Source organism: Scyliorhinus canicula, chromosome 1 (assembly GCF_902713615.1).
Source record: "Scyliorhinus canicula chromosome 1, sScyCan1.1, whole genome shotgun sequence".
Classification (NCBI taxonomy): domain Eukaryota; kingdom Metazoa; phylum Chordata; class Chondrichthyes; order Carcharhiniformes; family Scyliorhinidae; genus Scyliorhinus; species Scyliorhinus canicula.
The window spans coordinates 263,751,921-263,776,681 of NC_052146.1; the positions used below are offsets into that span (position 1 = coordinate 263,751,921).

The 24,761-nt window shown below is 46.7% G+C and overlaps 1 protein-coding gene across 1 annotated transcript in view; it reads left to right on the top strand.

Annotated features, from left to right (window-relative positions):
• Nucleotides 1-19,972, top strand: part of pkdcca (protein kinase domain containing, cytoplasmic a) — a 73,927-nt gene extending 53,955 nt beyond the window's left edge. Inside the window, exons 6-7 of the mRNA XM_038812709.1 lie at nucleotides 16,947-17,120; nucleotides 18,510-19,972. Of these exons, the coding sequence (XP_038668637.1) occupies nucleotides 16,947-17,120; nucleotides 18,510-18,595 (260 nt within the window). The 3' untranslated portion in view covers nucleotides 18,596-19,972. The remainder of the gene's footprint in view (nucleotides 1-16,946; nucleotides 17,121-18,509) is intronic.
• Nucleotides 19,973-24,761: the final 4,789 nt, after the last annotated feature.

Genomic DNA, 24,761 nt, shown 5'->3' on the forward strand with positions numbered 1-24,761 from the left:
CAAACTGTAAATCATTTTTAATGATGAACTTGGCAGTTTCATGAATAAATATATCCTTTCTTGAATGCCACATTCTTTGCCTTCCTCCTTCCTCAGAGCTATTGTATTGAGATATGATACGAGCCAAGAGGCAGTTTAATTGTGGTGCCTCTACTGCCAACTTGGGCTGAGCTCAGCTAGTTTAGCATACACTGCTTTGCACGGATCAACTCCACACTATTTGTACCAATTGAGCTACTGGGAAAGTCGGCTATATTCTACAAGTAGGACTGTGTTAGAAGCTGCTCTGTAAGTTTGGAGATACTATCATGGTTCCAAACCAAGGTTCTTCAGAACAGATTTGATTTGAATTTACTTTATACAGAGCCCTTTCATAAACCTTTGACTGTTCATGGGAGCATTATAAGACAACATGATCTAGTTACTCATAATGTTGTTCAGGTGTCACTGTTGTTCGAAGGATCTTGGTGCTTGCTATCTTGCAGTTACAATTTGGTTTCCTTGGTCAGATTTTTGAGACCGCGTTGGCCGTCAGTGAGAACGGCGACTCAGGTGCAATTCTAGCCGGCGGGTTTGTGTTTTCCAATTTTTCCAGGCCTCTCGCCGGTGATGTAATGGGAATCCTGCCACTGAAGGTGGGAAACCTCATTTAAATACATTTTGGGTGCAATTCAGCAGACACTTGAACTGCCCTCACTTCTAACCCACCAGGTTACACACAGGCCGCTGGGGCTCTCAAAGGTGGAAGTGCTTCATTCAGGTGGAGTTTAGAGGGGCAACTGTGGAGAAATGGATATTGTGAGACAGGGGAGGGAGTGAGTCTCAGCGGAAAGGCGCTCACATAGTGGGCTGTGCATGGTTGGCTGGCCCAGATCCTGAGAGGGTTATGGGTCAGGCCATTGTCAGGACTCCTGATTGCACACTTCGATGCTCTCTTTCTTTCAGTTTTTTATTCGCAAGAATCATGGAGCCATTCGAACTGGCAATTCTTTTGATTGCGATCGAGCAGCAACATCAACATGTCACTGCACAAGAACAGCGCCCTGCAGAGGAGAGGGAGGTAAGGCCTGTTGGTCTTCCATAAGCAGGACAACAGATGGTGGAGCCTCGGAAAAACCACTACCGGCCATGGGTGTTCCAGCGTGGAACTTCCTACCTGCAGATGTCAGAGGTCCAATGCCGGAGACAACTGTTTCTGCATTGGGGGAGAGTAGACAACCTGTGCCAGGTGACGCAAGAGTTGGCACCACATGGACTGGGAGGTCACCCATTGCCTGTGGCCCTGATAATTATTGCCACTCTGAACCTCTATGCCAATGGCTCGTTTCAGGACTGCACGGATGACCTCTGTGGTATTTCCCAGTCAGCAGCGAACAAGGGCATAAGGGGGGGTCAGGGATGTGCTATTTGTGAGGGTCCACATGTACATTATCTTGGACCAGGACAAAATGAGCCAGGATGCCAGGGCCATGGGCTTCACCCACATAGTAGGCATGGTCCAGATGCAGGGTGTCATCAACTGCACCCACATGGCTCTGCCCATGGAGGCATGGGGTGCTATTTTCTAACTGCAAGCAATACCACCCCCTCAATCCCCAGCTTATCTGTGACTATGCGGTGCACATCATGCAGGTGTGTGCCCATTTCCTGGGGAGTGTCCGCGATAGTTACATCTTGGGGACCTCGTAGATCCAGTGTCCCAGAAGCCAGCCTACTAGTTAATCCCACCGAGGTGGGAGATTCTGCACTGGCGGAGGGTCCAGGCGACAAGTGTGATGCCTCATCAATGCTGGTCTTCGAAATGTCTCCCTCGGAGCTGTTTGGGTCTGTGGTGTCCAGGGACTATTGGGATGGTCTGGGCTGGTCTTCTGGTCGACCTGCAATGGAAGAGAGATGGCATTAGTGCGGGACGGGGAACGCTGATAGGACTCACATGAGGCTTGCGCTATGTCTGGATGTGTTGAGGTTTCTAACTTCAGTCTTTGACCTGACCTCGCCCTCTGCACAGGAGCGGTCCTGTTCCTCGTCGGGAAGCTTAAGGGCTTGTTCCTCAAATGGGTCTGACCTCTGGGATCACTCTGGCTGGCTGTGACCATTCACGCCTGTTGTGCTCGGGTTTGTCCTGCAATGAGATAGATGGGAAGAGTGTAGGCAGTAGTCATGCCATGGGAGGTGAGTGAGAGTGGACATTTGAGGGGCATCAGAGCTACTAGGGAGATCATGGTTGGTGGGGGATGGAGGGGGAGACAACACATGCCAAGCGGTGTGACCCTGTGGGGTGGGTAGGAGTGAGATCACTGTGGAGGTGTGAGGGGTATGTGAAGAGTTTCTGAGGGAGACATGAGATGGTGGGCTTACCCTGACTGCCAAACCCCGGCTGCTGAATGAAAGTCATTCATCTTCCGGCACTGCAGCCGGCCCTTTTATGGAGCGAGCTGATGCTCCCAATCGCCGCCACAGCCTCCCAGGTGGGGTTGGCCATTTTGCTGGATGGACGACTGCCAGATCGTGGGTGGATGATCTCCCACCTCTGCTCAACCCCCTCCAGAGGTTTGCTGAGGGCTCCTTGTGTAAAGCGTCTTTCACCCCCCCCCACCATTTTTTATTTATTTTTTATTATTATTTTTAAATTTAGATTACCCAATTATTTTTTCCAATTAAGGGGCAATTTAGCGAGGCCAATCCACCTACTCTGCACATTTTTAAGTTGTGGGGGCGAAACCCACGCAGACACGGGGAGAATGTGCAAACTCCACACAGACAGTGACCCGGGGCGGGATCGAACCTGGGACCTCAGCGCCGTGAGGCAGTTATGCTAACCACTAGGCCACCGTGCCGCCCTCTAATCTCAGAGATTAAGCTTTCCCAGGGCAAACATATCAGAGGTAAACTGTCACCAGCGCTACATGAATCATGTGGAGAAAAAAAATTGTTGAAGAGATGAATATACAGTGAGTTTCCCAATGCCGGGATTTTGCCCGGTTTTCTCACCGGAGCCAACACTTTGAGAAAATATTATAAATATCCACCCCTTGTCTACGATACAAACTGCTCATCGCAATGTATTTTTTATAAGCTTCTCAATTTTGGAATCTAGATGCATCAAATGCATTTGAGGATTTCTATGAATCTTGATGACTACTTTAGTGGAAATTTGGTCATCTACCTCTTAACTTTGGTCCCAATATTTTAAGGAACATGAGAGGAAGTTGCTTTTAGCCTGGCCTGGCCTCTTTCAGATGGCTTTTATCAATCTAGTTTTTAAAATTTTTTTATAAATTTAGATTACCCAAGTATTATTTTCCAATTAAGGGGCAATTTAGTGTGGCCAATCCCCCAACTGCACATCTTTGGGTTGTGGGATTGAGATCCACGCAGACTCGGGGAGAATGTGCAAACTCCACACCGACAGTGACCCAGGGCCATGATTGACCTGGGGACAGGATCAAACCCGGGTCCTCAGCGCCGTGCTAACCACTGCGCCACCGTGCCACCCCGCGCTTATATCAACCTAACACTGAACTGATTCAACAAAATCTAGGTTCAAGTGCACCATTCCTCTGATTTGTCAATTGAGCTGCCATGATGATGATTGATCAGAAAGTGCAATTCCAGCATGGTCTAACAAGTAAGCTCCTGGGTGCCCATGTGAGACACAGTCAATTAGTCTTTGCATTTGCACCTTTGAGACCTGCATTTGGGTTTGGCTCAGATCCAAGGGATGAAACCTCTACTCAATGGCAACTGTGAGGATCTTCCACAAAATTAATTTCAACACTCTCTCAATTGGAGTAATGTGCCACGCGGCATGATTCCAAGTCACATGAGCCGGGGAATTTCAGTTTCAGTCTCTGGTGTGTGTTGAGGGAACGGATCTCAGTCAACAGGGATGACAGACATAATTAGCGGGTCAACCAGAGAGGGACAGGAAGATCAGCTGAGGTTCTCATTTATGATCTGTATGTCATGCTCGAAAGTGCTTGTAAGACGGTCTTGCTGGTAATCATTAGGAGAACCTTTGAGCAATTATCACATGGATAAAGTAGCAAAGGGAGCTGCTAAATCATATTCCCAGTAAGTAAATGCTTTCACAAAAGGAGAGAAATTTGAAGGCAGAGGAACAAGTTTGAGTCGTCTCAATCCAGCTCCTGTTTTCGATCGAGGTCCTTAGAACTACAGTTGCACCTGAACAACATCATAAGCCTGTAGATCATTTTGTGTTGTAATGCTCCTGTGAAGCGCCTTGGGACCTTTTTATTATATTAAATCTAAGTTGTTATTGTTGATTATAGGGTGCAAGCCGTCATGCTGTTTTCTGTCCAGCAAAAAATTAGTTTTAATTTCAGTGGCTGGTATGGATCTTCCACATTATGGGAGTACTCACGTACTCAAGGTGTGATCATTGTTTGGTGCTACCGCTACTTACCGGTCATGGGGTAAATGGGACATGTTGCTTACAGTGGAAGCCAAGGTTACCGTAGAAATAGTTTTGAGTGGAAGTCATTCCGTAATACGAACGTGACTTTATTGGGATGCTGGTTGCTGAGGATGTAGTTCCACAGAAAACTTCAAACAACATAGGAAGGTTAAAAGGTGGAGTCTACATACAGCTGCGGGGGAAAAAAATCTTCATTAGTGATTATTTTAATTTGCTGCTGCATGGCTTAGCTTTAAAGTTCAGAGGCAGCTGGGGAGTTGAGAGACAGGACACGTTTTTTTTTTCCCTTGAACCACACAGAATAGAGGGAGTTCATGAAGGGAAGCGAGACTGAACGGCAGCCAAGGGTGCAGTACAGGGCAGGCCAGAAGAACTGGGCAAGTATCAACCGACATGCTTCATGTACTCCTTTCTTAGAATCCCATCAAGAAACCTTTTTTTGTCAAACAGAGCAAGAAACGTTTTGTTAATTAAAAGCCTCTGCTCCATTCATGTGCAGGGAGGGGGAAAAAAAAGCAAAATAGTTTTACGTTTCTGATTTGGGGGGAGGGGCAGAAGACTCCAGTCCAGCTCTAACAGCAACAATCAAACTCAGTGTTTGGGATTTGATGAAGAAATAGTTCAGCTGAATGGATGCTACTTATTAAAAGCTGCATTCTTTCTGCGAGAACTGAATAGAATAGAGATATGCACCTCCACAAGAGTAATGGATATTGAATTTGCTGAGCCAGATTTATCTGCAACATCTTTTTCAGAAGTATGTCGGTTTCTGCAGATTCAATAGATAGAGCTTTGTGTAGTGAATCATAAAGGAACTTTAAAGTTGCAGTTAGTGCCATTTTCTTACATTTTATTTTGAGATGGTTGAAGGGCTCAGAAACACCTTTTTCCTATAGGCTTATGAATAATTGAAAAGTGGTTGATTAAACACTTGACTGTTGAAGGGTGTTAACCATGTCATATTCTTCCTTTGTGGAAAAACATAATTAGTTGCATGCTTTTGAGAATTGTGCTTTCAAGCTGCTGCTTGATTTACTAAAGCATCGTTAGCTACACAGCAGATGGAATGCTGAATAAACACCCAAAATACTGAGTGTGCCCAGCAGGTCAGTCAGCGTCTGGAAAAGAAAAGGTGGATTACTGTTTTGGTCTCAAAGGTGCATTTCCTATTTTTTAAAATTATAAATGTAGAGTACCCAATTCATTTTTTCCAATTAACGGACAATTACTCATGGCTAATTGAAGGATCCTGGCTTCTGTACTAATCCACCTAACCTGCACATCTTTGGGTTGTGGGGGCGAAACCCATGCAAACGTGGGGAGAATGTGCAAACTCGACACGGACAGTGACCCAAAGCCAGGATCAAACCTGGGACCTCGGCGCCGTGAGGCAGCAGTGCTAACCCACTGCGCCACCGTGTTGCCCACTTCCTATTTTTATTTCAAATAATTTCCATTGTTTCTTATTTTATATGGGTGTTTGTTGTTCACAATTCTGGGAGTATGGGATCAGTGAAATGTTCCTGAAATGTTGTGGAGATGACAGATTGACATGCAGGACTTCAGTTTTACACAAGAAGTGACCAAGGGCATGGATTATGATGAAACAAATTGCTTTCCATTCCTCTAAGGGCCTAGCCTCCAGCTGGCTCCTTCTTCCGCTGGTGTGGCCCAAATATGAATTCACTGGCCAAAATACCGCTGTGCCTGAGCACATGTCCATAGCAGGCACTATGTTGCCTGTGTGCACATTAAAAATAAGAGAGGCTGGGTTTCAGTACATGGAAGCAACATCACGAAAGCTGACTTAACTTAGTGAAGTAAAACTGTTTGAGATTGGCCTGCTGTTATTCTTAACACTATTAAACAACAGTTTAAGAGGGTGTGTCACCATGTAATTGTGTCTTGTAAACGTTTTATTGTGTTGTATACCAAACATACAATGGTGCATATAAAAAAAAGTTACTTGATGTGCTCTACCAATAATGGCCTACTACATATGTTCGTCACCTGATATTATACTTAGCTACACAAATTAGAAAGGTCCAAGGTCTAATATTTGTTCTGTTGAGCTTGTTGGTCGCAGCCTTGCTGATGGTAGAGGCGGGATATTTGTTCTTAGCACCTTGGTGTTAGGAAGGGCTGAGATCAACGAGGGTTTACCATTCTGGTTGCTGTCCAGTAAACACTTATCTGTGGATATTGGGTGTGAAAAGATTGAGAAAATCTGTGAGGTGTAGACTGCTCACACTACTGGAATTTTCTGGTTCCCTCCCGCCCCAGGACTGGAGATTCCCACCCGGAGTCAACGAACCTTTGGCTGGTCAGTTACATTTTCTACTGCACTCGCAGTGATTCCTGCCATGGGAGGGTGAGGGACAGAATCCCGGCCACACAGTTCATACATAAAGAATGGCCCACCTGCGCGAGTTACTGGAATACTGTGCCATCTATATGAACTATATATATGAACTAATTCACTGCCTTTGGAAAGTGTGGCAAATTGAGAAGTAAATAGAGGAATCACAGTGCCAAGCGAAGGATACACCAAATGCACAATTGCTTCACAGCTCCAGGGTCCCAGGTTCGATTCCGGCTTGGGTTACTGTCTGTGCGGAGTCTGCACATCCTCCCCGTTTCCGGGTGCTCCGGTTTCCTCCCACAGTCCAAAGATGTGCAGGTTAGGTGGATTGGCCATGAAAAATTGCCCTCAGTGTTGGGTGGGGTTACTGGGTTATGGTGATAGGGTGGCAGTGTTGACCTTGGGTAGTAGGGTGCTCTTTCCAAGAGTCGGTGCAGACCCGATGGGCCGAATGGCCTCCTTCTGCACTGTAAATTCTATGATTAAAAAAATCTGAGCTTCGATCAGTTTACATTGCTGTCAAACAGGCAGCATGTTACTGATTTTGCCAGGAATTAAACTTTCATAAGAACCTCATAACTGGTATATTTATCAAGGATATGTAGCTAATTAACATTTTTTATAAGCGGAAATACATATTTTATGAAGTTCAGTTGCCAAATGATTAACTGTTTGCTTTTTTCTTTTGTCAAATTTTAAAAGTTAATCTTCTAATACTTTGGACCCAATCTAGCAGCTTTGAGCAAACAGTACAAAACATCTATTTGACAATAACTAATGTGACTGGCCTGGTCCGATGGTTTTAAGTCTGTTAGTCGTTCATTTAGCTTGCACGTGGCAAGGCTGCTTGGTTAAACAGCATGCTTCACTAAATAATTAAAGGAAAAAATTCGAGAGCTGGACAGGTTACAGCCAGTTTTTTTTCAAACATGCTTGAAAATCACCAGAATATACTAATTCATCTGTTTTCAATTATCCCACTGCACTGTGTGTCTCTTCACAGTCCAAATTATTTGGAAGAAAGAAACTAGGCCAGAATTGTATGTGGGGGTGATATTATAACAGCTCGTGGCATGGTGAGGGTGCTGTGCCCTGCCTATCACTTTAATCATCTCTGTTGGGATTGTATCAGTCATGGGATAGGTGTCAGCCCCACCCACCCTGGAGCCAATTCAGACCCTTAAGTGACCAATTAATGGCCAATGAAGAGACCCATCCTGTTGTTGCTGATATTTTACCAGTTATGGGTGAGTGGCAAAGCCGCCAGATAAACCCTGGTGGCCTGGCTTTGGAGTTGGCGAAGTATCATACTTGCTGTTCTGTCATCCTGTGTCCCATGAAGTCCCCATCCCAATGGAAAGGGTCACCCAAGTGTACTTACCCAGCTGGCCACCTTCCCCCACCCCACAGGAGCCTACTTCATTGGCCCTAGTGAAGCTGCCTCACAAACCTGGTTATCCGGCCTCTTCCGCCTCTTGGGCGGCACAGTAGCAAAGTGGTTAGCACAGTTGCTTCAAAGCACCAGTATCCCAGGTTCCATTCCCTGCTTTGGTCACTCTGTCGTGAGTCTGCACGTCTTCCCCGTGTCTGCCTACATTTCCTCTGGGTGCTCCAGTTTCCTCCTACAAGTCCTGAAAGGCGCAATGTTAGGTAATTTGGACATTCTGAATTCTCCCTCTTTGTACCCGAACAGGCACCGGAGTGTGGCGACTAGGGGATTTTCACAGTAACTTTGCAGTATTAATGTAAGTCTACTTGTGACACTCGTAAAGATTATTATTATCCATGACTCCACATCGGAACTGCCTGGATTGGGTGCTGCTGGCCACCTGATGATCGACAGCTCCAGGAGGCAGGGCAGCTCCCATATGGGGACTGAGGTCATGCCTGAGGATCATAACGTCCGGTCCTGGCTTCCCGGACCAATGGAGGTGGGTGCGCCCCAACGTTTCATCCAATGGGTGTAGCCACCATCTCTGCAAGAACTAGCAACTTTCTCACATTCGGCAGTAGTCTCATGTGAGTTTACAATTCCGCTCCCCCGCCCCCCACGTCATTCCAAGATCATTCCCTCAATATTGACTGTGCCAATGTATCCCATTATTTCTCTTGCCCTTCGTAAGTGAGAGCAATGAAAAACATTCACAGCCTTTCCTGTTAGTTGGTCTGACGAGAGCATGAGAGAGAGAGAAAAAGAAAGAAGAGTAGGGAAGGAAAAGGGAATGGGATAAAAGAGTAGGTTAATGGCATTTGATGGATGTAGCAGATGTGACAGGCATTTTACTGCTTTAATTCCTCAGGGCATTACCTTGACCAATTAGATTCAAGCTGAGTGGTTTAAATTTTCAAACAATGACGTTCAAACCATTTTCAAACAATGGGCGGCACGATCGTATAGTGGTTAGCACTGCTGCCTCACAGCGTCAGGGACCCAGGTTCAAATTCGACCTCTGGCTACTGTCTGTGTGGAGTTTGTACTTTGTCTTCCTGTGTCTGTGTGGGTTTCCTCCAGGTACTCTGGTTTCTTCCCACAGTCCAAAGATGTGCAGGTTAGGTGGATTGGCCATGCTAAATTGCCCATTAGTGTCCAACGGTTAGGTACGGTTAAGAATTTGCGGGAATAGGGCTTGGGATTGGGCCTAGATGGGGTGCACTTTCAGAGAGTTGGTGCAGACTCGATGAGCCAAATGGCCTCCTTATGCATTGTAGGGATTCTACGAATGCTTGACAGTTAACTGTCAGTCACCATGAACTGGTGTATTCTCCATGGCAACACCTCAACCAGAGTCTACTTGCTGACCAATCAACACTTTCTCTTCTCATACAGCATAATGTTGTTAATTCCTCTGACATTGCAATCTTTGTGATTGCCCTGCTGAGTTCAAAATAAAACGTTTTAACAAAATGTCTTTTTTCATCAATACTCTAGTTCTATACTAACAGATGACTATTTATTTTCATACTCTAATGGTTGTCTGGATTCTCAGCCAAGCCTCCTATTGATACTTTGAAAGGTCTGGATGATTGACAGTTATTGGCTTGTAGTGTAGTCCAGGGTACAAATTACTGCAGGCTCAGGTCATGCCCTGTCATGTCATGAAACTTCTGGGGCGAAATTCTCCCCCCCCCACGACGGGTGGGAGAATAGCGGGAGGGCCTTCCCGACTTTTTTGACGCCCTCCCGCTATTCTCCCCCCCCCCCCCCGCCGAAATCCCGACACGAATCGCTGCCGCCGTTTTTTTACGGCCGGCAGCGATTCACAGCTGTTAGAAGGGCCGAAGTCCCAGCCCTTTACGACCTTTTTACGAACGGCAAACACACCTGGTCCTGCCGTTCGTAAAAACGTCGTGACCACCTGGAAAAAAATAACCATGGCACCGATTGGCACGGCAGTACCACGGCCGTGCCAAGGGTGCCATGGGCCCGCGATCGGTGCCCACCGATCGCGGGCAGCGGGCCCGATGCCCGCGCACTATTTGTCCTTCCGCCGCCCCGCAGTATCAATACGCGGGGCGGCTGAGGGGCAACCCGGACCGCGCATGCGCGGGTTTCGCGCAAAAACGCGATGACGTCACCCGCGCATGCGCGGGTGGAGTCTTCCCACCTGCGCATGCGCGGCTGACGTCATATGACGCGTCAGCCGGCGCTAAGTCCGACAAGCGGGCTTAACGATTTTCGTTAAGCCCGACTTGTCGGAGCCTCCGACGTCGGGCTGCTAGCCCCGACGGGGGACCAGAATCGGTCCCCCGTCGGGAAGGGGCGCGATGCCGTAAAACCCGCCCGGGTTTTACGGCAGTTTGACGATTTCTCCCGTTTTGGGAGAATTTCGCCCCTGGATTTTCAAATGGTCCCCCATAATGTATTAATGGAATAAGGTCCAAGCATGCAGAGCCAGAGGACAAGTGAGAATGTATTGCTAACTGTCTCCAAGACAGAGACTGGGCATAAAGGATGGTTATTCAGTGGCAGAATATTGGAAATGGTATTCCATAAGGATTGGTGCTGGGACCACAGATGTTCACATTTGAATGATTTAGACTTTGAAATCAAACACACAATTTCTGAATTTGGAGATGGCATCTAATTGGGTGATGTTACTGAGGAAGATTGCAAAAAATTACAGGCGGGCATTAATAAACTTGCAGAATGGGCAAATAATTGGCAAATGAAGTTCAAGACAGATAAATGTGAGGTAACCCATGTTGGTTGGAAGAGTATGGAGGTCAGTTATAACTTGGAAGGTGCAAGTCTGGGGGGGGAATCAAGGAACAAAGTGATCAGAGTATAAATACATCAATCACTACGTCAATCAATTTATCTGACAGGAAAAACATAATTTACTGCAAGCATTTAGTGTAAATCAATTTTCAGTCCAAGCATATTCTTTTCACATGAACTGGAGTTGTAAACAATTTCAGAGCAACATGAATTGCTGAATTCTCTTAAACAGAAAATTCTTCTTTTTCTGTCAGGAAAATTGATTTGCAGTTGAGGCAACAAATGGAATTAAGATACAGATCAGCCATGATCATGAAGCAGACTCGAGGGACCGAATGTCCTTATTCCTGCTTACATATTGCTATGCTCCAAAATTGCTACTCTAATTTGCTAAAAAGAGACAAACAAATTTCAATAAAATTCATTGAGTGATAAAGGCAAGACAATTAACATTCTTTTGAAATCAAAATCAGACCAGGCTTCTAAGTTCAAAGACTCATAGGTTATAGTTGGTAATTACGGATATTTAATCTTTCCATGTCCTGATCTGTGATAGTATGGCACCATTTGATGGTAGATCAGAATCACATGGAAGAATGAATATAGTACTTGCTCTTGTAATTGCAAATAACTAGGAGGTAAAAAAAATGCAACTATAATTGTAATTATTTGTTGCAGTTCATCTTAACCTTCTGACCTTGTATCAGAAGCACTGCGCTGAGATTAAAGCAACATTCCAAAGAAGGACGTTTCAACAAAATCTCATTTTAAAGTAGCATTTCGTCATACTTCGGTAGTCTAGGCTGCAAATTACTGCAAGCTCAGGTCATGCCCACTCATGTCATGCAACAACATCAACAATAACATTTGTCTGGATTTTCAAAAGGCCCTCCTCAATGTCCCATAATAGACTAATGAAGAAGGTCTGAGAATGCAGATTCAGAGGACAAGTGAGAATGGATTGCTAGCTGGCTCCAAGACAAGAGACTGGGTGCGATAACCCTCACGTGGACCATTGGGGGGGGGGGGGGGGGGGGGATATCGCTGATTGTTCTCCCCGTGGGCTTCGTAGAATATGAGTTCCCATGGTGAACGGGCGGAGGCCCACAGAGCTGGGGCTCGTTAGCGGGACCTTGAAATGTAGCTCCCAGGCCCGGATCGGCAGTTCTCGATAGTCCTGAGCTGGGACGTTTGCTTTGTGTGCCATGGTAGTAGCTTTATTTTCAGTTTAAAATAAACCAGTTTGGCCTTTCACCCCTCGCCTCCTGGAATTATTACACTGGGCATAAAGGCTAGTTACCCAGAGTGAGGGAAGTGGTATTCCACAAGGATTGGTGCTAGGGCCACAGCTGTTCACACTTTACTGTGATTTAAACTTTGGAATCAAAAACACAATTTCTGAATTTCCGCAATTGGGGGGAAGGGGGAGGGAGTGTTTGGGTGATGCTACTGAGGAAAGTTGCGAAAAAATACAGGCGGGCATTAATAAACTTGCAGAACAGGCAAGTAAAGTTCAACACAGATAAATGTGAGGTAGCCCATTTTGGTAAGAAGAGTATGGAGGTCACCTCTAACTTGGAAGGTGCAACTCTAGGTGGGATCGGGGGACAAAGTGATCTTTGTGTACAAATATATCAGTCACTAAAAGTTTGATCCCGGCCCCGGGTCACTGTCCATGTAGAGTTTGCATATTCTCCCCGTGTCTCCATGGGTCTCACTCCCACAACCCAAAGGTTAGGTGGATTGGCCACGCCAAATTGCCTCCAAATTTGGTACTCTAAATTTATTTTTAAAAACAAATACATCCTAGGTAACAATACCTTGGGTAGAATTTTCTCAAAAAATGGCAGTGTCCGGTTCCTTCGTCGAGATCTTCCCACACTTTGCCATATTTTGGAAGCTGGGCATGTCTTACACCATCATTGTGAGGGAGGGGACTTAAGGACGCCGGCAAACCTGGCTCCACAGAGATTGGGGTGCCATTTTTAAAGGGTGCCCTGATCTCAATGAAGTTAAAGACACCCCCCCCCCATAGACATCTGCACCCCCCCATCAATAATCGCAGGCTGCAACCCCCGCCCCACCCCCAGGATCGCTGACATCAGGGCCCTTCCAATGGGCCTGCCTATAGGCACTGCCCTTCAGGCCCTGCCCCCTAGGTTGGCACTGCCAGGGTGCCTGCCATGTCCCTGACCACCCAGGGGCTACACTGGCATCCAGGCCCCAGGTGTGGTCATCATGTCTGGTCTCCGTTTTTGAAGAAGTGATTCCCATCAGCGTTATATCACGCCAGCGGGTGGGGACATCTGACGTTCCTGGAAGATTTGGCGCCGAGTTGATTTTGAATAGTTAAATATATTAAAATATCTGGTAATGAGGTTCATGCCTCCTTGGGTGGGGTCTCTCTCTATTCCTATAAATCCTATAAACTCTTGCCTCCACAACCATGTCTTGCTTTTTTGTGCTCTTCAGCAAGAGAAATGCCACACATCACGAGCACAGTGCACACGTCAAGGAGGGTGGGGTCTCATTCTGAGAAGCTTCCCGTCGAGAATCCTGTTATGGCCGTTCGTGAGAGTTTCTGACCAGAACGGGATTCGTAACTGGGCCGGAAAATTGCACCCCCTTATATTTGTATCGTGCTTTTACCACACTAAAATGTCTTCAAGGGCTTTCCGAAGCATTATAAAACAAAATCACCCACTGAGCCACATATTGGGATAGGTGACCAATGGCTTGATCAGTGAAGCAGCTTTTAAGGAGTGTCCAACCCTGTTTGAGCACTGAAGTGGAGATGGTAACAAGAAGGTTTGCACTATGTGCCCCACTTCACACATCATCTCTAAGATCTTTTGTTCTTGGCTACAATTATTGCCTGTCAGTGAGAAGGTGGTGGCAACTACCGCACAGGTCACTATTTTGAAGAAGAACGGGGGAGTTCACCACAGTTTTCTGGCCAATGTTTATCCTTCGACCAACATAACTAAAATAGATTATTCGGTCATCATCCCAATGTTGTTTGTGGGAGTTTGCTGTGCGCAAATTGGCTGCTGTGTTTCCAACGTTCCAACAGCGACCACACTTCAAAGTACTTAATGGATTTCTTTGTGATGTTCTGAGGTCATGAAAGGCATGTCTTTTTATCATTTGGGTGCCAGGATTTGCAGAAATGCTCGGTGGCACTTTGGCAAGTGCGGTAACCATGGTACATTGGCTGTTGTTTACACTGGCGTGGCTTCTTCCATTCAGTAATAATAAATACATGACAAACTGTTGCAGAATCTGAGTACAGTTAGCCAGGCTTTCAATAAAGACAGTAAAGATTATTTAAAAAAATAAAGATGCCTCCTAGTTCGCCATACCAACTTCCTATCGGACAAGGAGTCTCAGCCAACGAGTGGTAAGCTGTGTCTTGAGGTGCTTGGGAGGGTTGGGAGTGGGGTGGGACAGGGGTCTGACGCAGGTATCAGCAATTGGCCTGAACTGCTTGCCATCCTTGTTGCTGCTAGCTAATCTTCTAAATGTGCTTAATAAAGGAATTCCCATTGTGCAAGAAGACATTGGTGCCACGAATGGAACAAAATTGGCACATAGGCTCTTTGGCAGTGGCAGGGTGGGGTGAGGAGGTAGTATAGAAGATTAAAAAGAAAGGTTTAAAAAAATGGCTCAAAATACAGTGACCTCAACTTTACTGTATCTTGGGCAGTACAGTGGTTAGCGCTGCTGTCTCACGGCGCCGAGGTCCCAGGATCGATCCCAGCTCTGGGTCACTGTCCGTGTGGAGTTTGCACATTCTCCCCGTGTTTGCAAGGGTTTCGCCCCCACAACCCAAAGATGTGCAGGGTTGGTAAATTGGCCATGTTAAACTGCCCCTTAATTGGAAAAAATGAATTGGGTACTCTAACTTTATTTTTTTTAAACTTTACTCGATCTTTTCACATTGCACTATTTAATTATATTCTATTACATTCTATACATTATATTCTATTATATATTATATATATCTATTATATATATATATACAATTATATTCTATTATATTCTATACACTATTTAATAATATTCCCGTACCAGCCCCCCGGACAGGCGCCGGAATGTGGCGACTAGGGACTTTTCACAGTAACTTAATTGAAGCCTACTCGTGACAATAAGCGATTTTAATTTCATTTCAATTACCTTGGGCGGGATTCTCCGACTCTCCACCGGGTCGGAGAATCGGCGGGAGCCAGCGTCAATCCCGCCCCCGCCGTGTCCCGAATTCTCTGGGACCGGAGATTCGGCGGGGGCGGGAATCGCTCAGCGCAGGTCGGCGGGCCCCCCCGGCGATTCTCCAGCCCGTGATGGGCCGAAGTCCCACCGCTGTCAAGCCTCTCCCGCCGGCGTGGATCAAACCACCTACCTTACCGGCGGGCTCCGGGGTCCTGGAGAGGGGGGGGGGCGCGAGTGTGATCTGGCCCCGGGGGGTGCCACCATGGTGGCCTGGCCCGCGATTGGGGCCTACCAATCGGCGGGCAGGCCTGTGCCATGGGGGCACTCTTTTCCTTCCGCCTTCACCATAGTCTTCACCATGGCGGAGGCGGAAGTGAACCCCTCCCCAGCGCATGCGCGGGGATGACGTCAGCAGTCGCTGACGCTCCGGCGCATGTTCGGAATTCCACTGGCTGGCGAAGTCCCTTCGACCCAGCTGGCATGGCGCCAAGAGCCGTCCACGCCAGCCGGCGGAGCGCCAACCACTCTGGCGTGGGCCTAGCCCCTCAATGTTAGGGCTTGGCCCCTAAAGTTGCAGAGACTTGCAGAGGTGTGTGATGGAGTGGCGTGAACCACTCCGGCGCCGGGCCGCCCCAAAGACTTCCGCACCTTTGGGGCAGCCCGACGCCGGAGTGGTTAACGCCACTCAATCACCCTGGGAACCCCCGCCCCGTCGGGTAGGGGAGAATCCCGGCCCATGTGTAGCAAAACTGGGTGGTCACTTCACATGGGACACAATCTACATTTGATGTCCTACAGGTCAAAATGGTGGGAACTGGACATTCCAAACCTTAATTTACTATTTAAATAGAATGCTTAGATGTTTGAGGTAGACACTTATAACATAAGAACTAGGAGCAGGAGTCGTCAATTCAGCCCTTCGAACCCGCTCCTCCATTCAATACGATCATAGCTGATCTCATCTCCACCTTCCTGCCCACTCCCCATAACTCTTCATCCTGCTACTAATTAAAACCCTATCTATTTCCTCCTTAAACTTGTTTCAACTTGTTCCGGCGTCCACTGCACTCTGGGGTAGAGAATTCCACAGATTCACGACCCTTGCACCATAGCTGAAAAGTAGATGAAGTGCAAAGTGAATGGAATTCTAGTGGGTTGTATCCTGATCAAGTTTGAGATTGTGTTTGGATTCCATGATACATGAAAATGTACTCAAAGTATTCTCACAGGTAATTTGTTTATAATAACTAGACCATTTGATCATTAATTTGTTGATTGTTAGAGCATTTTGCTCTCTTCTCTGTTATTGAATTTAACCAGGCTGACCAGCCCTCCTCCAGACCATGTACCATGAGGGAGACAGTGGCCTCCTAGGAATTGCCAATCCTTGACGTGTGCACTGTGCTCGTGATGTGTGGCATTTCATTGCTGGAGAGCATAAAAAATCAAGACATGGTTGTGGAGGCAAGAGTTTATAGGATTTATAGGAATAGAGAGAGAGAGGAGAGAGAGAGGGAGACCAAGAAACAATGAGACAAAAAGGTGGTGAATAAGATGAATTAATCAAAATGAAGCATCTTTATGTTTTTGACATGAGTGGATACCTTACACACACACTGCTCATCGTTGAAAGTCAGGATTTACTCCACCAGTTTCATGCAGATCGGTTTGGTTCATAGGTTAATGATGTTAACCTCACTTATTTGCTTTGTTTTCAGAATACAAACAATTCGCCAATGTTGCACTACCAGATGAAAACTACAGGTGTTGGCCATCTTACCACCACGAAGGCTGCCTGCTGTCCGTCTATGATCTTAATGAGGCCATGGAAATTTGTGATAATCATTCCCAGTGCCATGCTTTTGTTCTAACCAATCAGACAACTTGGACAGGTAAACCTTAATCTAGTCCAGACAAAGTCCAATCCAGTATGGCAACAAGGGGTGGGTGAAAAACCCGCCATAATGGGACAACTTTAGTGAAAATATTGGGCTGGTCCGAGTTAAGTGTACCTCCCTAACAATATTCACAAATGGGCTTTTTATTTGAGGTTCCGGGCCTTTGCCAAAATTTTTATTCCAATTGTCTTTCGGTTAAGAAAAATAAAATGTCGGCCTTGCTCCTAACCTTCATCAGTCATGCTGATGAGCTTCATTCAAAGTGGAAGATAAACCTGAATGAAACAACTCTCAGGGAGATCCCAGTTCATGCATGGCCCCATATATTTGTCACACTGATGTGGTCTTATTTAATTGACTTAGGAAAATGCACAGCACCATGATAAACCTTAATGAAAGGCATGGTGGGGTGGCACGTGGTGCACTGGGACGCTAAGGAGCTGGGTTCGAATCCTGGCCCTGGGTCACTATCCGTGTGGAGTTTGCACATTCTCCCCGTGTCTCCGTGGGTTTCACCCCCACAACCCAAATATGTGCAGGTTCGGTGGATTGGCTAATTTGGCCCTTAATTGGAAAAAAAAATAATTGGGTACTCTATATTTATTTTTTTTTAAATTAAGGCATGGTTCCATCAGTTAATAACAATATTTAGGGTACTCGAAGAATTCCAGAACGAGGGTAATCAACTCTTCTTTTTTTTTTAGAGCATCCAAATTCAAACAGGATATGACAGTTTTATGAGTTATATTGCTAATATGTATACAGGCTTTAAGGAAACTTTTAAATGAAGAGACTGTTTAGAAAGTAAGGAAGATCTCTGAAGAAAAAGTGCTGTGTGGTATGACATGGAGGAGGAAGGGAATTTACTTAGAAAGAAAGTCATAGCAAGCCACAGTGAGCATTCCAATGGTGAGCTGTATGAACCACTGATCTATCATTCTCTGTCATATCTTGATGCATGCGCCAGTAATCACTGCCAGCACAGGCTAGGATCAAGTCCAGCTGTTGGAGAATGTGAGTGGGAGCTCAGTTCAGCTTGTACGAGGTCAGAGTGTGAAAACACCAGGCACCGATGAAATCTGCAAATGACACTCTACTGAAAGATTGCTTTAATTACTTCTATGAGCTGCAGAAGGATAACCAGCGTAGCAGTGACTGTAATTGCTGCTTGTCTGTCAGCATAATATGCTGCTTCAGTAATTTAGAGGAAGTTTTGAAAACCAAGTCCCGTCTAATTAAAGCAAGCAGGTGAAGGAAACTCATCCTTTGGCATATTTGATCACCTTTTTCTGAAACAGACTCGAGTGGGATTTCAGCAGCTATGGGGTTGTTTTCTCATTGGAGTGAAATTCTGACCAGCTATTACTTCTCCTCCACTCACAGGGCGGCATCTTGTTTTCTTCAAAACCAGCTCGAATCACATGGTGCCTGCTGTGGAGAAGATAACATTCGTGAAAGTGACGGGTTGAGTACCGGAACGGCTTTGGACACTCGAGAGCACAAACGACCCGCCCCCTCCCTCCGCTGGCAGGGAATAAGAAGCAAGGCCCATTATGGGGCGGAGTGCGTCTGCGCAGTTGCTGGTGTGTTTCTTCCTCTCTCCACTGCAGCACGATGACATTGGACGAAAGAGAGGCGATTAGGATCACCTGGAAAACGTGCAATAAGGCGAGGGTGGGGAACGCGAGCCGGAGAACAAGCCACATGTGTACGTGGCTTTCTCATGCAAGGTCACCATCATTTAGTCTGACAATCTGCTCCGCTTCTCTTGTCAATGAGCAAGTAGAAAAATTACCTCAGGATGCTGTGGGAAATAGATCAAACTGTAAGACATTGCTTGAAGTAGATGGGAGGGGGCATTTTGAAAATGCATTAATAATAACAGTTTCCCGTATGTCAGTATACAGAAAGGAATTCAGTCACAGTGTGCTTTTGGCATTTTCAATATTAGAGTGTAACAAGGGTGTTTCATTTGCCCTCATTTTTATTTCCTGGTATTGTCTTTCCTTCCCCTACCCTACACAATCATTCCCTGCACAATCTTGTTCTCAGATCTCCATTGATGCTATTCCTCATAGCTGACAGGGGAATGTTTGTGGGTGATGGAGGAGTAGGCCTTCCATTCCAAATTTTTCTTCCAAAAATCTCAGGGAATCTCAGGTTTAAAATCTATTCCTCGAAGTTGGGCCCTCGGCATGTTAACATGTTCAGATGAAATTCTTTTTTCCGCTATTTTAATGAAGCATTAACCAGTTTCTTCCAATACTCCTCAGCTAGTTCCAAGGCACAAACCTTTGCAATTCACTTCATTAATCTGCAACCTAATAACACAAGTCTTTTCATTACTTTGAAAGTACCAATGCTTATCAATTCAGTGCTGTTCAGTAACATTGGCAGAGCAGGAGATTTGAAAAACATTAGAAAAATGAAGCTTTAATGTACACCCAAGAAAAAGCAACAACTGATCAGGTGTATTTTTAACTTTATCATCTTTTGGTGGACAAAGTTTGTCTTGCTTATTTGCTTTCAATGAAAGTATTATTGATGTAGTGACATCTGTTATGATCCTTTCTGGCTCCAAGGGGTCATTTTCCAACTTTGCACCTCAGCGATTGAATATCAGAGCTCATATTGGAAATTGAGGTGGACACCGTGCATGATTTTCTGGTTATAGCTCTACGGCATCATAAGAATCATGTCTGAATTTCTGATATCGGTGAGGCTTTCCACTGAGAACGTAAAGTCAGAAAATCACCTCTAATATTTTAAAAAATGTGATATACATATTTTTAGCAAACATTTATTTATTTTTTGTATTAAAACAGCATTAAACATGACGAAGTGGATATCAAGCGTATTTTGTTGAGTGTGTGTTCCTGTGTGAGTGTTCCTGTGTGAGGAGAGTGGTGTGGGATATCACGGGGCAATTGGAATGCTTCTCAACAGCTTTCATTCTTTCCAGCTGTCGCAGAATATGTTGATCTGCGCGCCATATCTGGGATGACTTGCTTCATGTGGCACAGGAGCCACAACTAGGCAGAGGCTGGGGGCAGAGGTGGGTGGGGAGGTGGAAGTCACTTGTTGGATACCATGTACACAATAGGGAAATTGCTTGTATGATGCAATGGCATTTTTTAATCACTGCAATTTGAAACTTCACTGAATGCCACCTATGCATTGTGACGATTGCTTGTGTGATTTGGGTGAAGCTGGAACTGCTGATTGCACATTGTATTATCAATTCCACAGAGCTAAAGTGTGAAAGACCTGTTCAGTCCGGCAATCGCAGAGTCAGATCTACAAAGGATGTGATCAGTGCGGTGAGGTCTGTGTGTAACCAGGACAAGATGATTTTTGATTACACACTTGATTAGACTAGAACAGAGCACAGTCCATCAAAGCCTTTTAACATATGGGGGAGGGGAAAGAAGCATCCCAAACTGAAATAGATAAATTTGTAAGACAAATAATGTGTTTAAACCAGTTAACAGATGGACAGTGCTTCGCATTAAAGAAATGTCCGAGTTGAATGGAGCAGGTGTGATGGATTGCTTGTTACTCTATCCTCACTGTGAGGTTCAAACAGGCTGACCTGCCCTTTTGCCTTTTCAAACACATCCCCTCACTCTACTTCAGATCCTGAGAAGCTCTAACCCTTGTTCTGAAAGAAAATCCAGGGTCTGCTGAATGGCTGACCCAGAGCACAAGATAAACAAATCTGAAAAAAAAAGCAGCTGAATGATATTTACTCAGTTCAATACCAGCAGCCATCGATGAAAAGTGACTGCCGGACAATGGGAGGATAGGAATAGGAACACAGACTGATTTATATACATTTCTTCAAACTTCTAAACGCTACTGGTGTTTTATTATACACAGTCCATGTTAACATTGTTGTCTTGCGGAGGGTGATGTTTTAAAATGTCTTTAATTGCAACAGCAATGGAATAAAAATGCCCATTTTGGTAATAAAGGTTGGAGGTGGATATTTGGCAAATGATTCAGCTTTGAGGTGGGGGCTTGGGAGGGGTTGTTGAATTTAAAGTGGGGAGGGCTCGTGCTAAATTGCCCGTTCATCAAAATGATGAACAAGATGTTTACACAGCCCATTACATTTCTTCCCTTGACTGCCCCCCCCCCCCCCCCCCCCACTCCTGTTCTCCCCTCTTCTGAAGACACCTGTTCATACCACAAGAGCCCAAAGGTTTCCCAAAGGGACAAAAGCCTTTGTGCCTAATCACTCTTCACATGGGAGCCAAAACATTTACGTTTTGGAGGCTCTTCCTTCCAAACAGCTAGCCAGATTTTACACTCACTCATCCTGAACAGGTCTTTCCTGATTTTCACTTAGCCCTCGGGTGAATGGGGTAGCAGGCAGGGACCATTACTCCAGACCCTTGACATCTTTCCTCCCACTCAGATTTTCACTGACACTCTCAGCATTGAAATGAAGGAATAATGATTTGCTAACATCTATCTTTCATCATTTGTACCACATGTGTGCTCAGCAGTGATAATGACTGTAAAACAAAGATCACAAGGCCAGTGCGTCCTAAACTGTTGCCCAATATGATCCCATTTTAACATCGCAGACTTTGTGTGATGCCAGAGTGAAGATTGGGAAGTTGTTGAGCGGGTAGGGGTGAGAGAGTTGTTACCATTAATTTTAATCAAGCCAAGCCCAGATCATTAAAAGCTTGGCAAAATCTTTTTATCTTCACCATTTTTATCATTCAACCACAGTGCAAACTGAATTACCATCACTTGCTGTGATGTATATCCCAACTCCCACTGCCCCCCCCCCCCCCCCTCCCCAACCAATCCCCTTCAAACAAGCTGCAATGGGTTTCTCCTTGGACCATCATCTCAACTTGTTCTTCCTGAAGAAAAAGGAGGAACAACATTGGTGAGCCAGGCTTGGGAATCTGTAATGGGAATACATGGGGCTGGATTCTCCGTTTTTGGGACTAAGTCCCCACGCCATTGTGAAAACTGTGGTCCTTTACACCAGGAAAACTGGTGTGAAAAGCGCACAGATACCCCGTTTTGCTGGGGGCTAGCAGGGAGGTGGCGTAGAGCTCACAGCGCTAGCTGCCGATACGGCCCCCAGCACGTCCGGGTCAGAGACCACGCATGCACACAGCGGCACCGGCATAACAGTACCCATCATTGGCCGATCGCCCGCCCACGTTGCCTCCAGCCCCGAATGAAGACCCCCCCTACCCACTGATCGGCCCGCCCCCCGACTGTGGTGGCCCCGGATGAGTCCGCAGTAGCCACACAAGGATCACGGACGGTGAGACCACACGAGTCACATGCCATTGGAAATTCGGCCAGTCGGCAAAGGAGCATCGTGGGGCAGGCCTCATGCAATGGCCTGAGGCGGTGGATACTCAGTGCGGTGTACTCAATGAGTACGCCGATTTTCGGGCGGGGGGGGGGGGGGGGGGGCTGGGGGGAGAATTTAAAAACCAGCGCCGCTCCCAATTTCGGTGCCAAAAGAATTCTCCGCCCCGTCACCGAACACGATTTTGTCGTCGGTGGCGGAGAATCCAGCCCAAGATACCCACCCATTGCTTGAGAGGGTGGTGGAAACAGATTCAACAATAATTTTCAAAAGAGGAATTGGATAAACACTAGGGCATTTTGCCTGACTTTGGGAAAATGGCAGAGGAAAGTGGTTCTTTCAAGGAGCCAGCACAAGGTCAATGGGCAAAACGTCTTCTTTCTGTGCTGCATCATTCCATGAGCATGAGCAGTAAAAGCCCAGATGAGAGCCACCCCTTATCCAAAGGCCTCCCATCATTCAGCAGCCTCCGTAGCAAGTGGTCACGCTGGTGGCAATTAATACTCCTTTTGAAAAATATGAACCTGGGGAAAGGGCTTCTGTGGGGTGCTGAGGAGGTGAGTAGCCATCTTTGCTCACCGGCAAAGAGACTGGGGGCGTTGAGATTGCCACTCCTGTGCTCGGTGGGGGCTGGGCCACCATAGGTGGGTGGCGGGGGCGCTGTGTGGACAACCGGGGGGCAGCCGCTCACGGCACCATCATGCCAACCCTTGGACCATATGTACCTGTTCCTGGGGCAACCCCGTGACCCTGCCTGTCTGCCAGACCAATCAGCCATAACCCCCACCAACTGCCGAGGCCTCTGACCATGCAGCTGAAGGCTATTTCAAAAAGGGAATTGGCAATTGTGGTTAAGTGAGCACTTTACACAGCCCAAGTGGATTACTATGGGTGGGCGGGCCATGTAGCATGTGGGAGTCATTGCCTAGAATCCCAATCACCCCAAACACACCTTGATGCCTGGATACTGTGCCTGAACACTGCGGGAGGCAACGCCACACTCAGCAGCCAACATCCAAACACCCAGGCACAGCTCCCGGGGGATGGGCCGGCGCCATCGACTGGAGGATCTACAGGTGAATGGACGTTGTCAGGGGAAGGGATGGGTCAGTCAATAATACAATAACAATCACATTTGACAGGTCCCCAGGGTGGAGCCTGGTGGTTCCTCAACTCTGTGGCACCTGCCAGCCTCCGCATGGGTGACCGATCTATCCTCAGCCACCCCAGTCACCTTTTTTTGGCACTGGAGGTGAGTCCTGCTGGCCACAACCCGAGCTTACAGCTGCCGCCACTTCGCCCCAGGCAGCACAGGCTGCCCTATGGTTCACCCCCCCAGGACCCTCGGGGGAACAGGACATCCCTCCTGGCCTCCAGGTCAGTGTCACTGAATCTTGGGGCCAGTCTCCTTGGCGCCAGTGTTGTGAGCTGGCTGGGGTTGGCTGAGCAAGTGCAGCCGAAGTGCTGCTCGACCTTATTAGCGGGGGGGCTGGCGAGCGCCGTCCCAGCGAATCGACTGACAAGCCTTCATTTGCTGCGAGACACACGTAAGGCCTCGTTAAGTGGACCAATTGATGTTGAATGGAGTTGCCGGCCTTGTTGGGCCGAGTGCCGGAAAGCTTGCGGCAATTCCCGCTCACCACAATGCTTAGAAATCTTTCCGGAGAATCGCGCCCCTTGTGTTTTGTTTTCACCATGCTTCACCTTGGCACCGATGTGAACTCTTAAATGTAATTATGTCTCCTCCTAAGTGTTAAGTGTAGCAACCTGAGATGGCCACTAACGAACACAAAATGGAAGACTCCAAAGAGTGCAGGGAAAACGGACATGTTAAAGAGCAAACAGCTTGCAGAGCAATTAAGTATTGGGACAACTGCAGAAACCGGTTTCTGACGGCTGTAGAGACCAGGCAGCGCTGTGAATGAGAAGCCGTTAGCATACTAATGAGGTGATACCGGGCAAGTCCCAGATACAATGGACACAAATTAAGTATCAATCGATACATTCAATAGGAGGCCAGACCCAGTGGCGCCAGAGAAGCCCAGGACAATAAGTCCTAAGAACCGCCCAAGGAACCAAGGAACGGCCCTATGATTGGGGGGTTCCAAACATATCGATTGGGAAGAGGCCCAATCAATCCCAAGCAGGTAAGGGAGTCCGCCCAAAGGGGCGCGGACCCCTTGGGACTTATAAAAGAAAGGTCCCACACATGGTTCAGTCTCCTGTCTCCGGCCTCCGGCTCCAGCCTCCAGACCCCTGTCTTCTACATCAGCCGTTGAGCAGCAGCC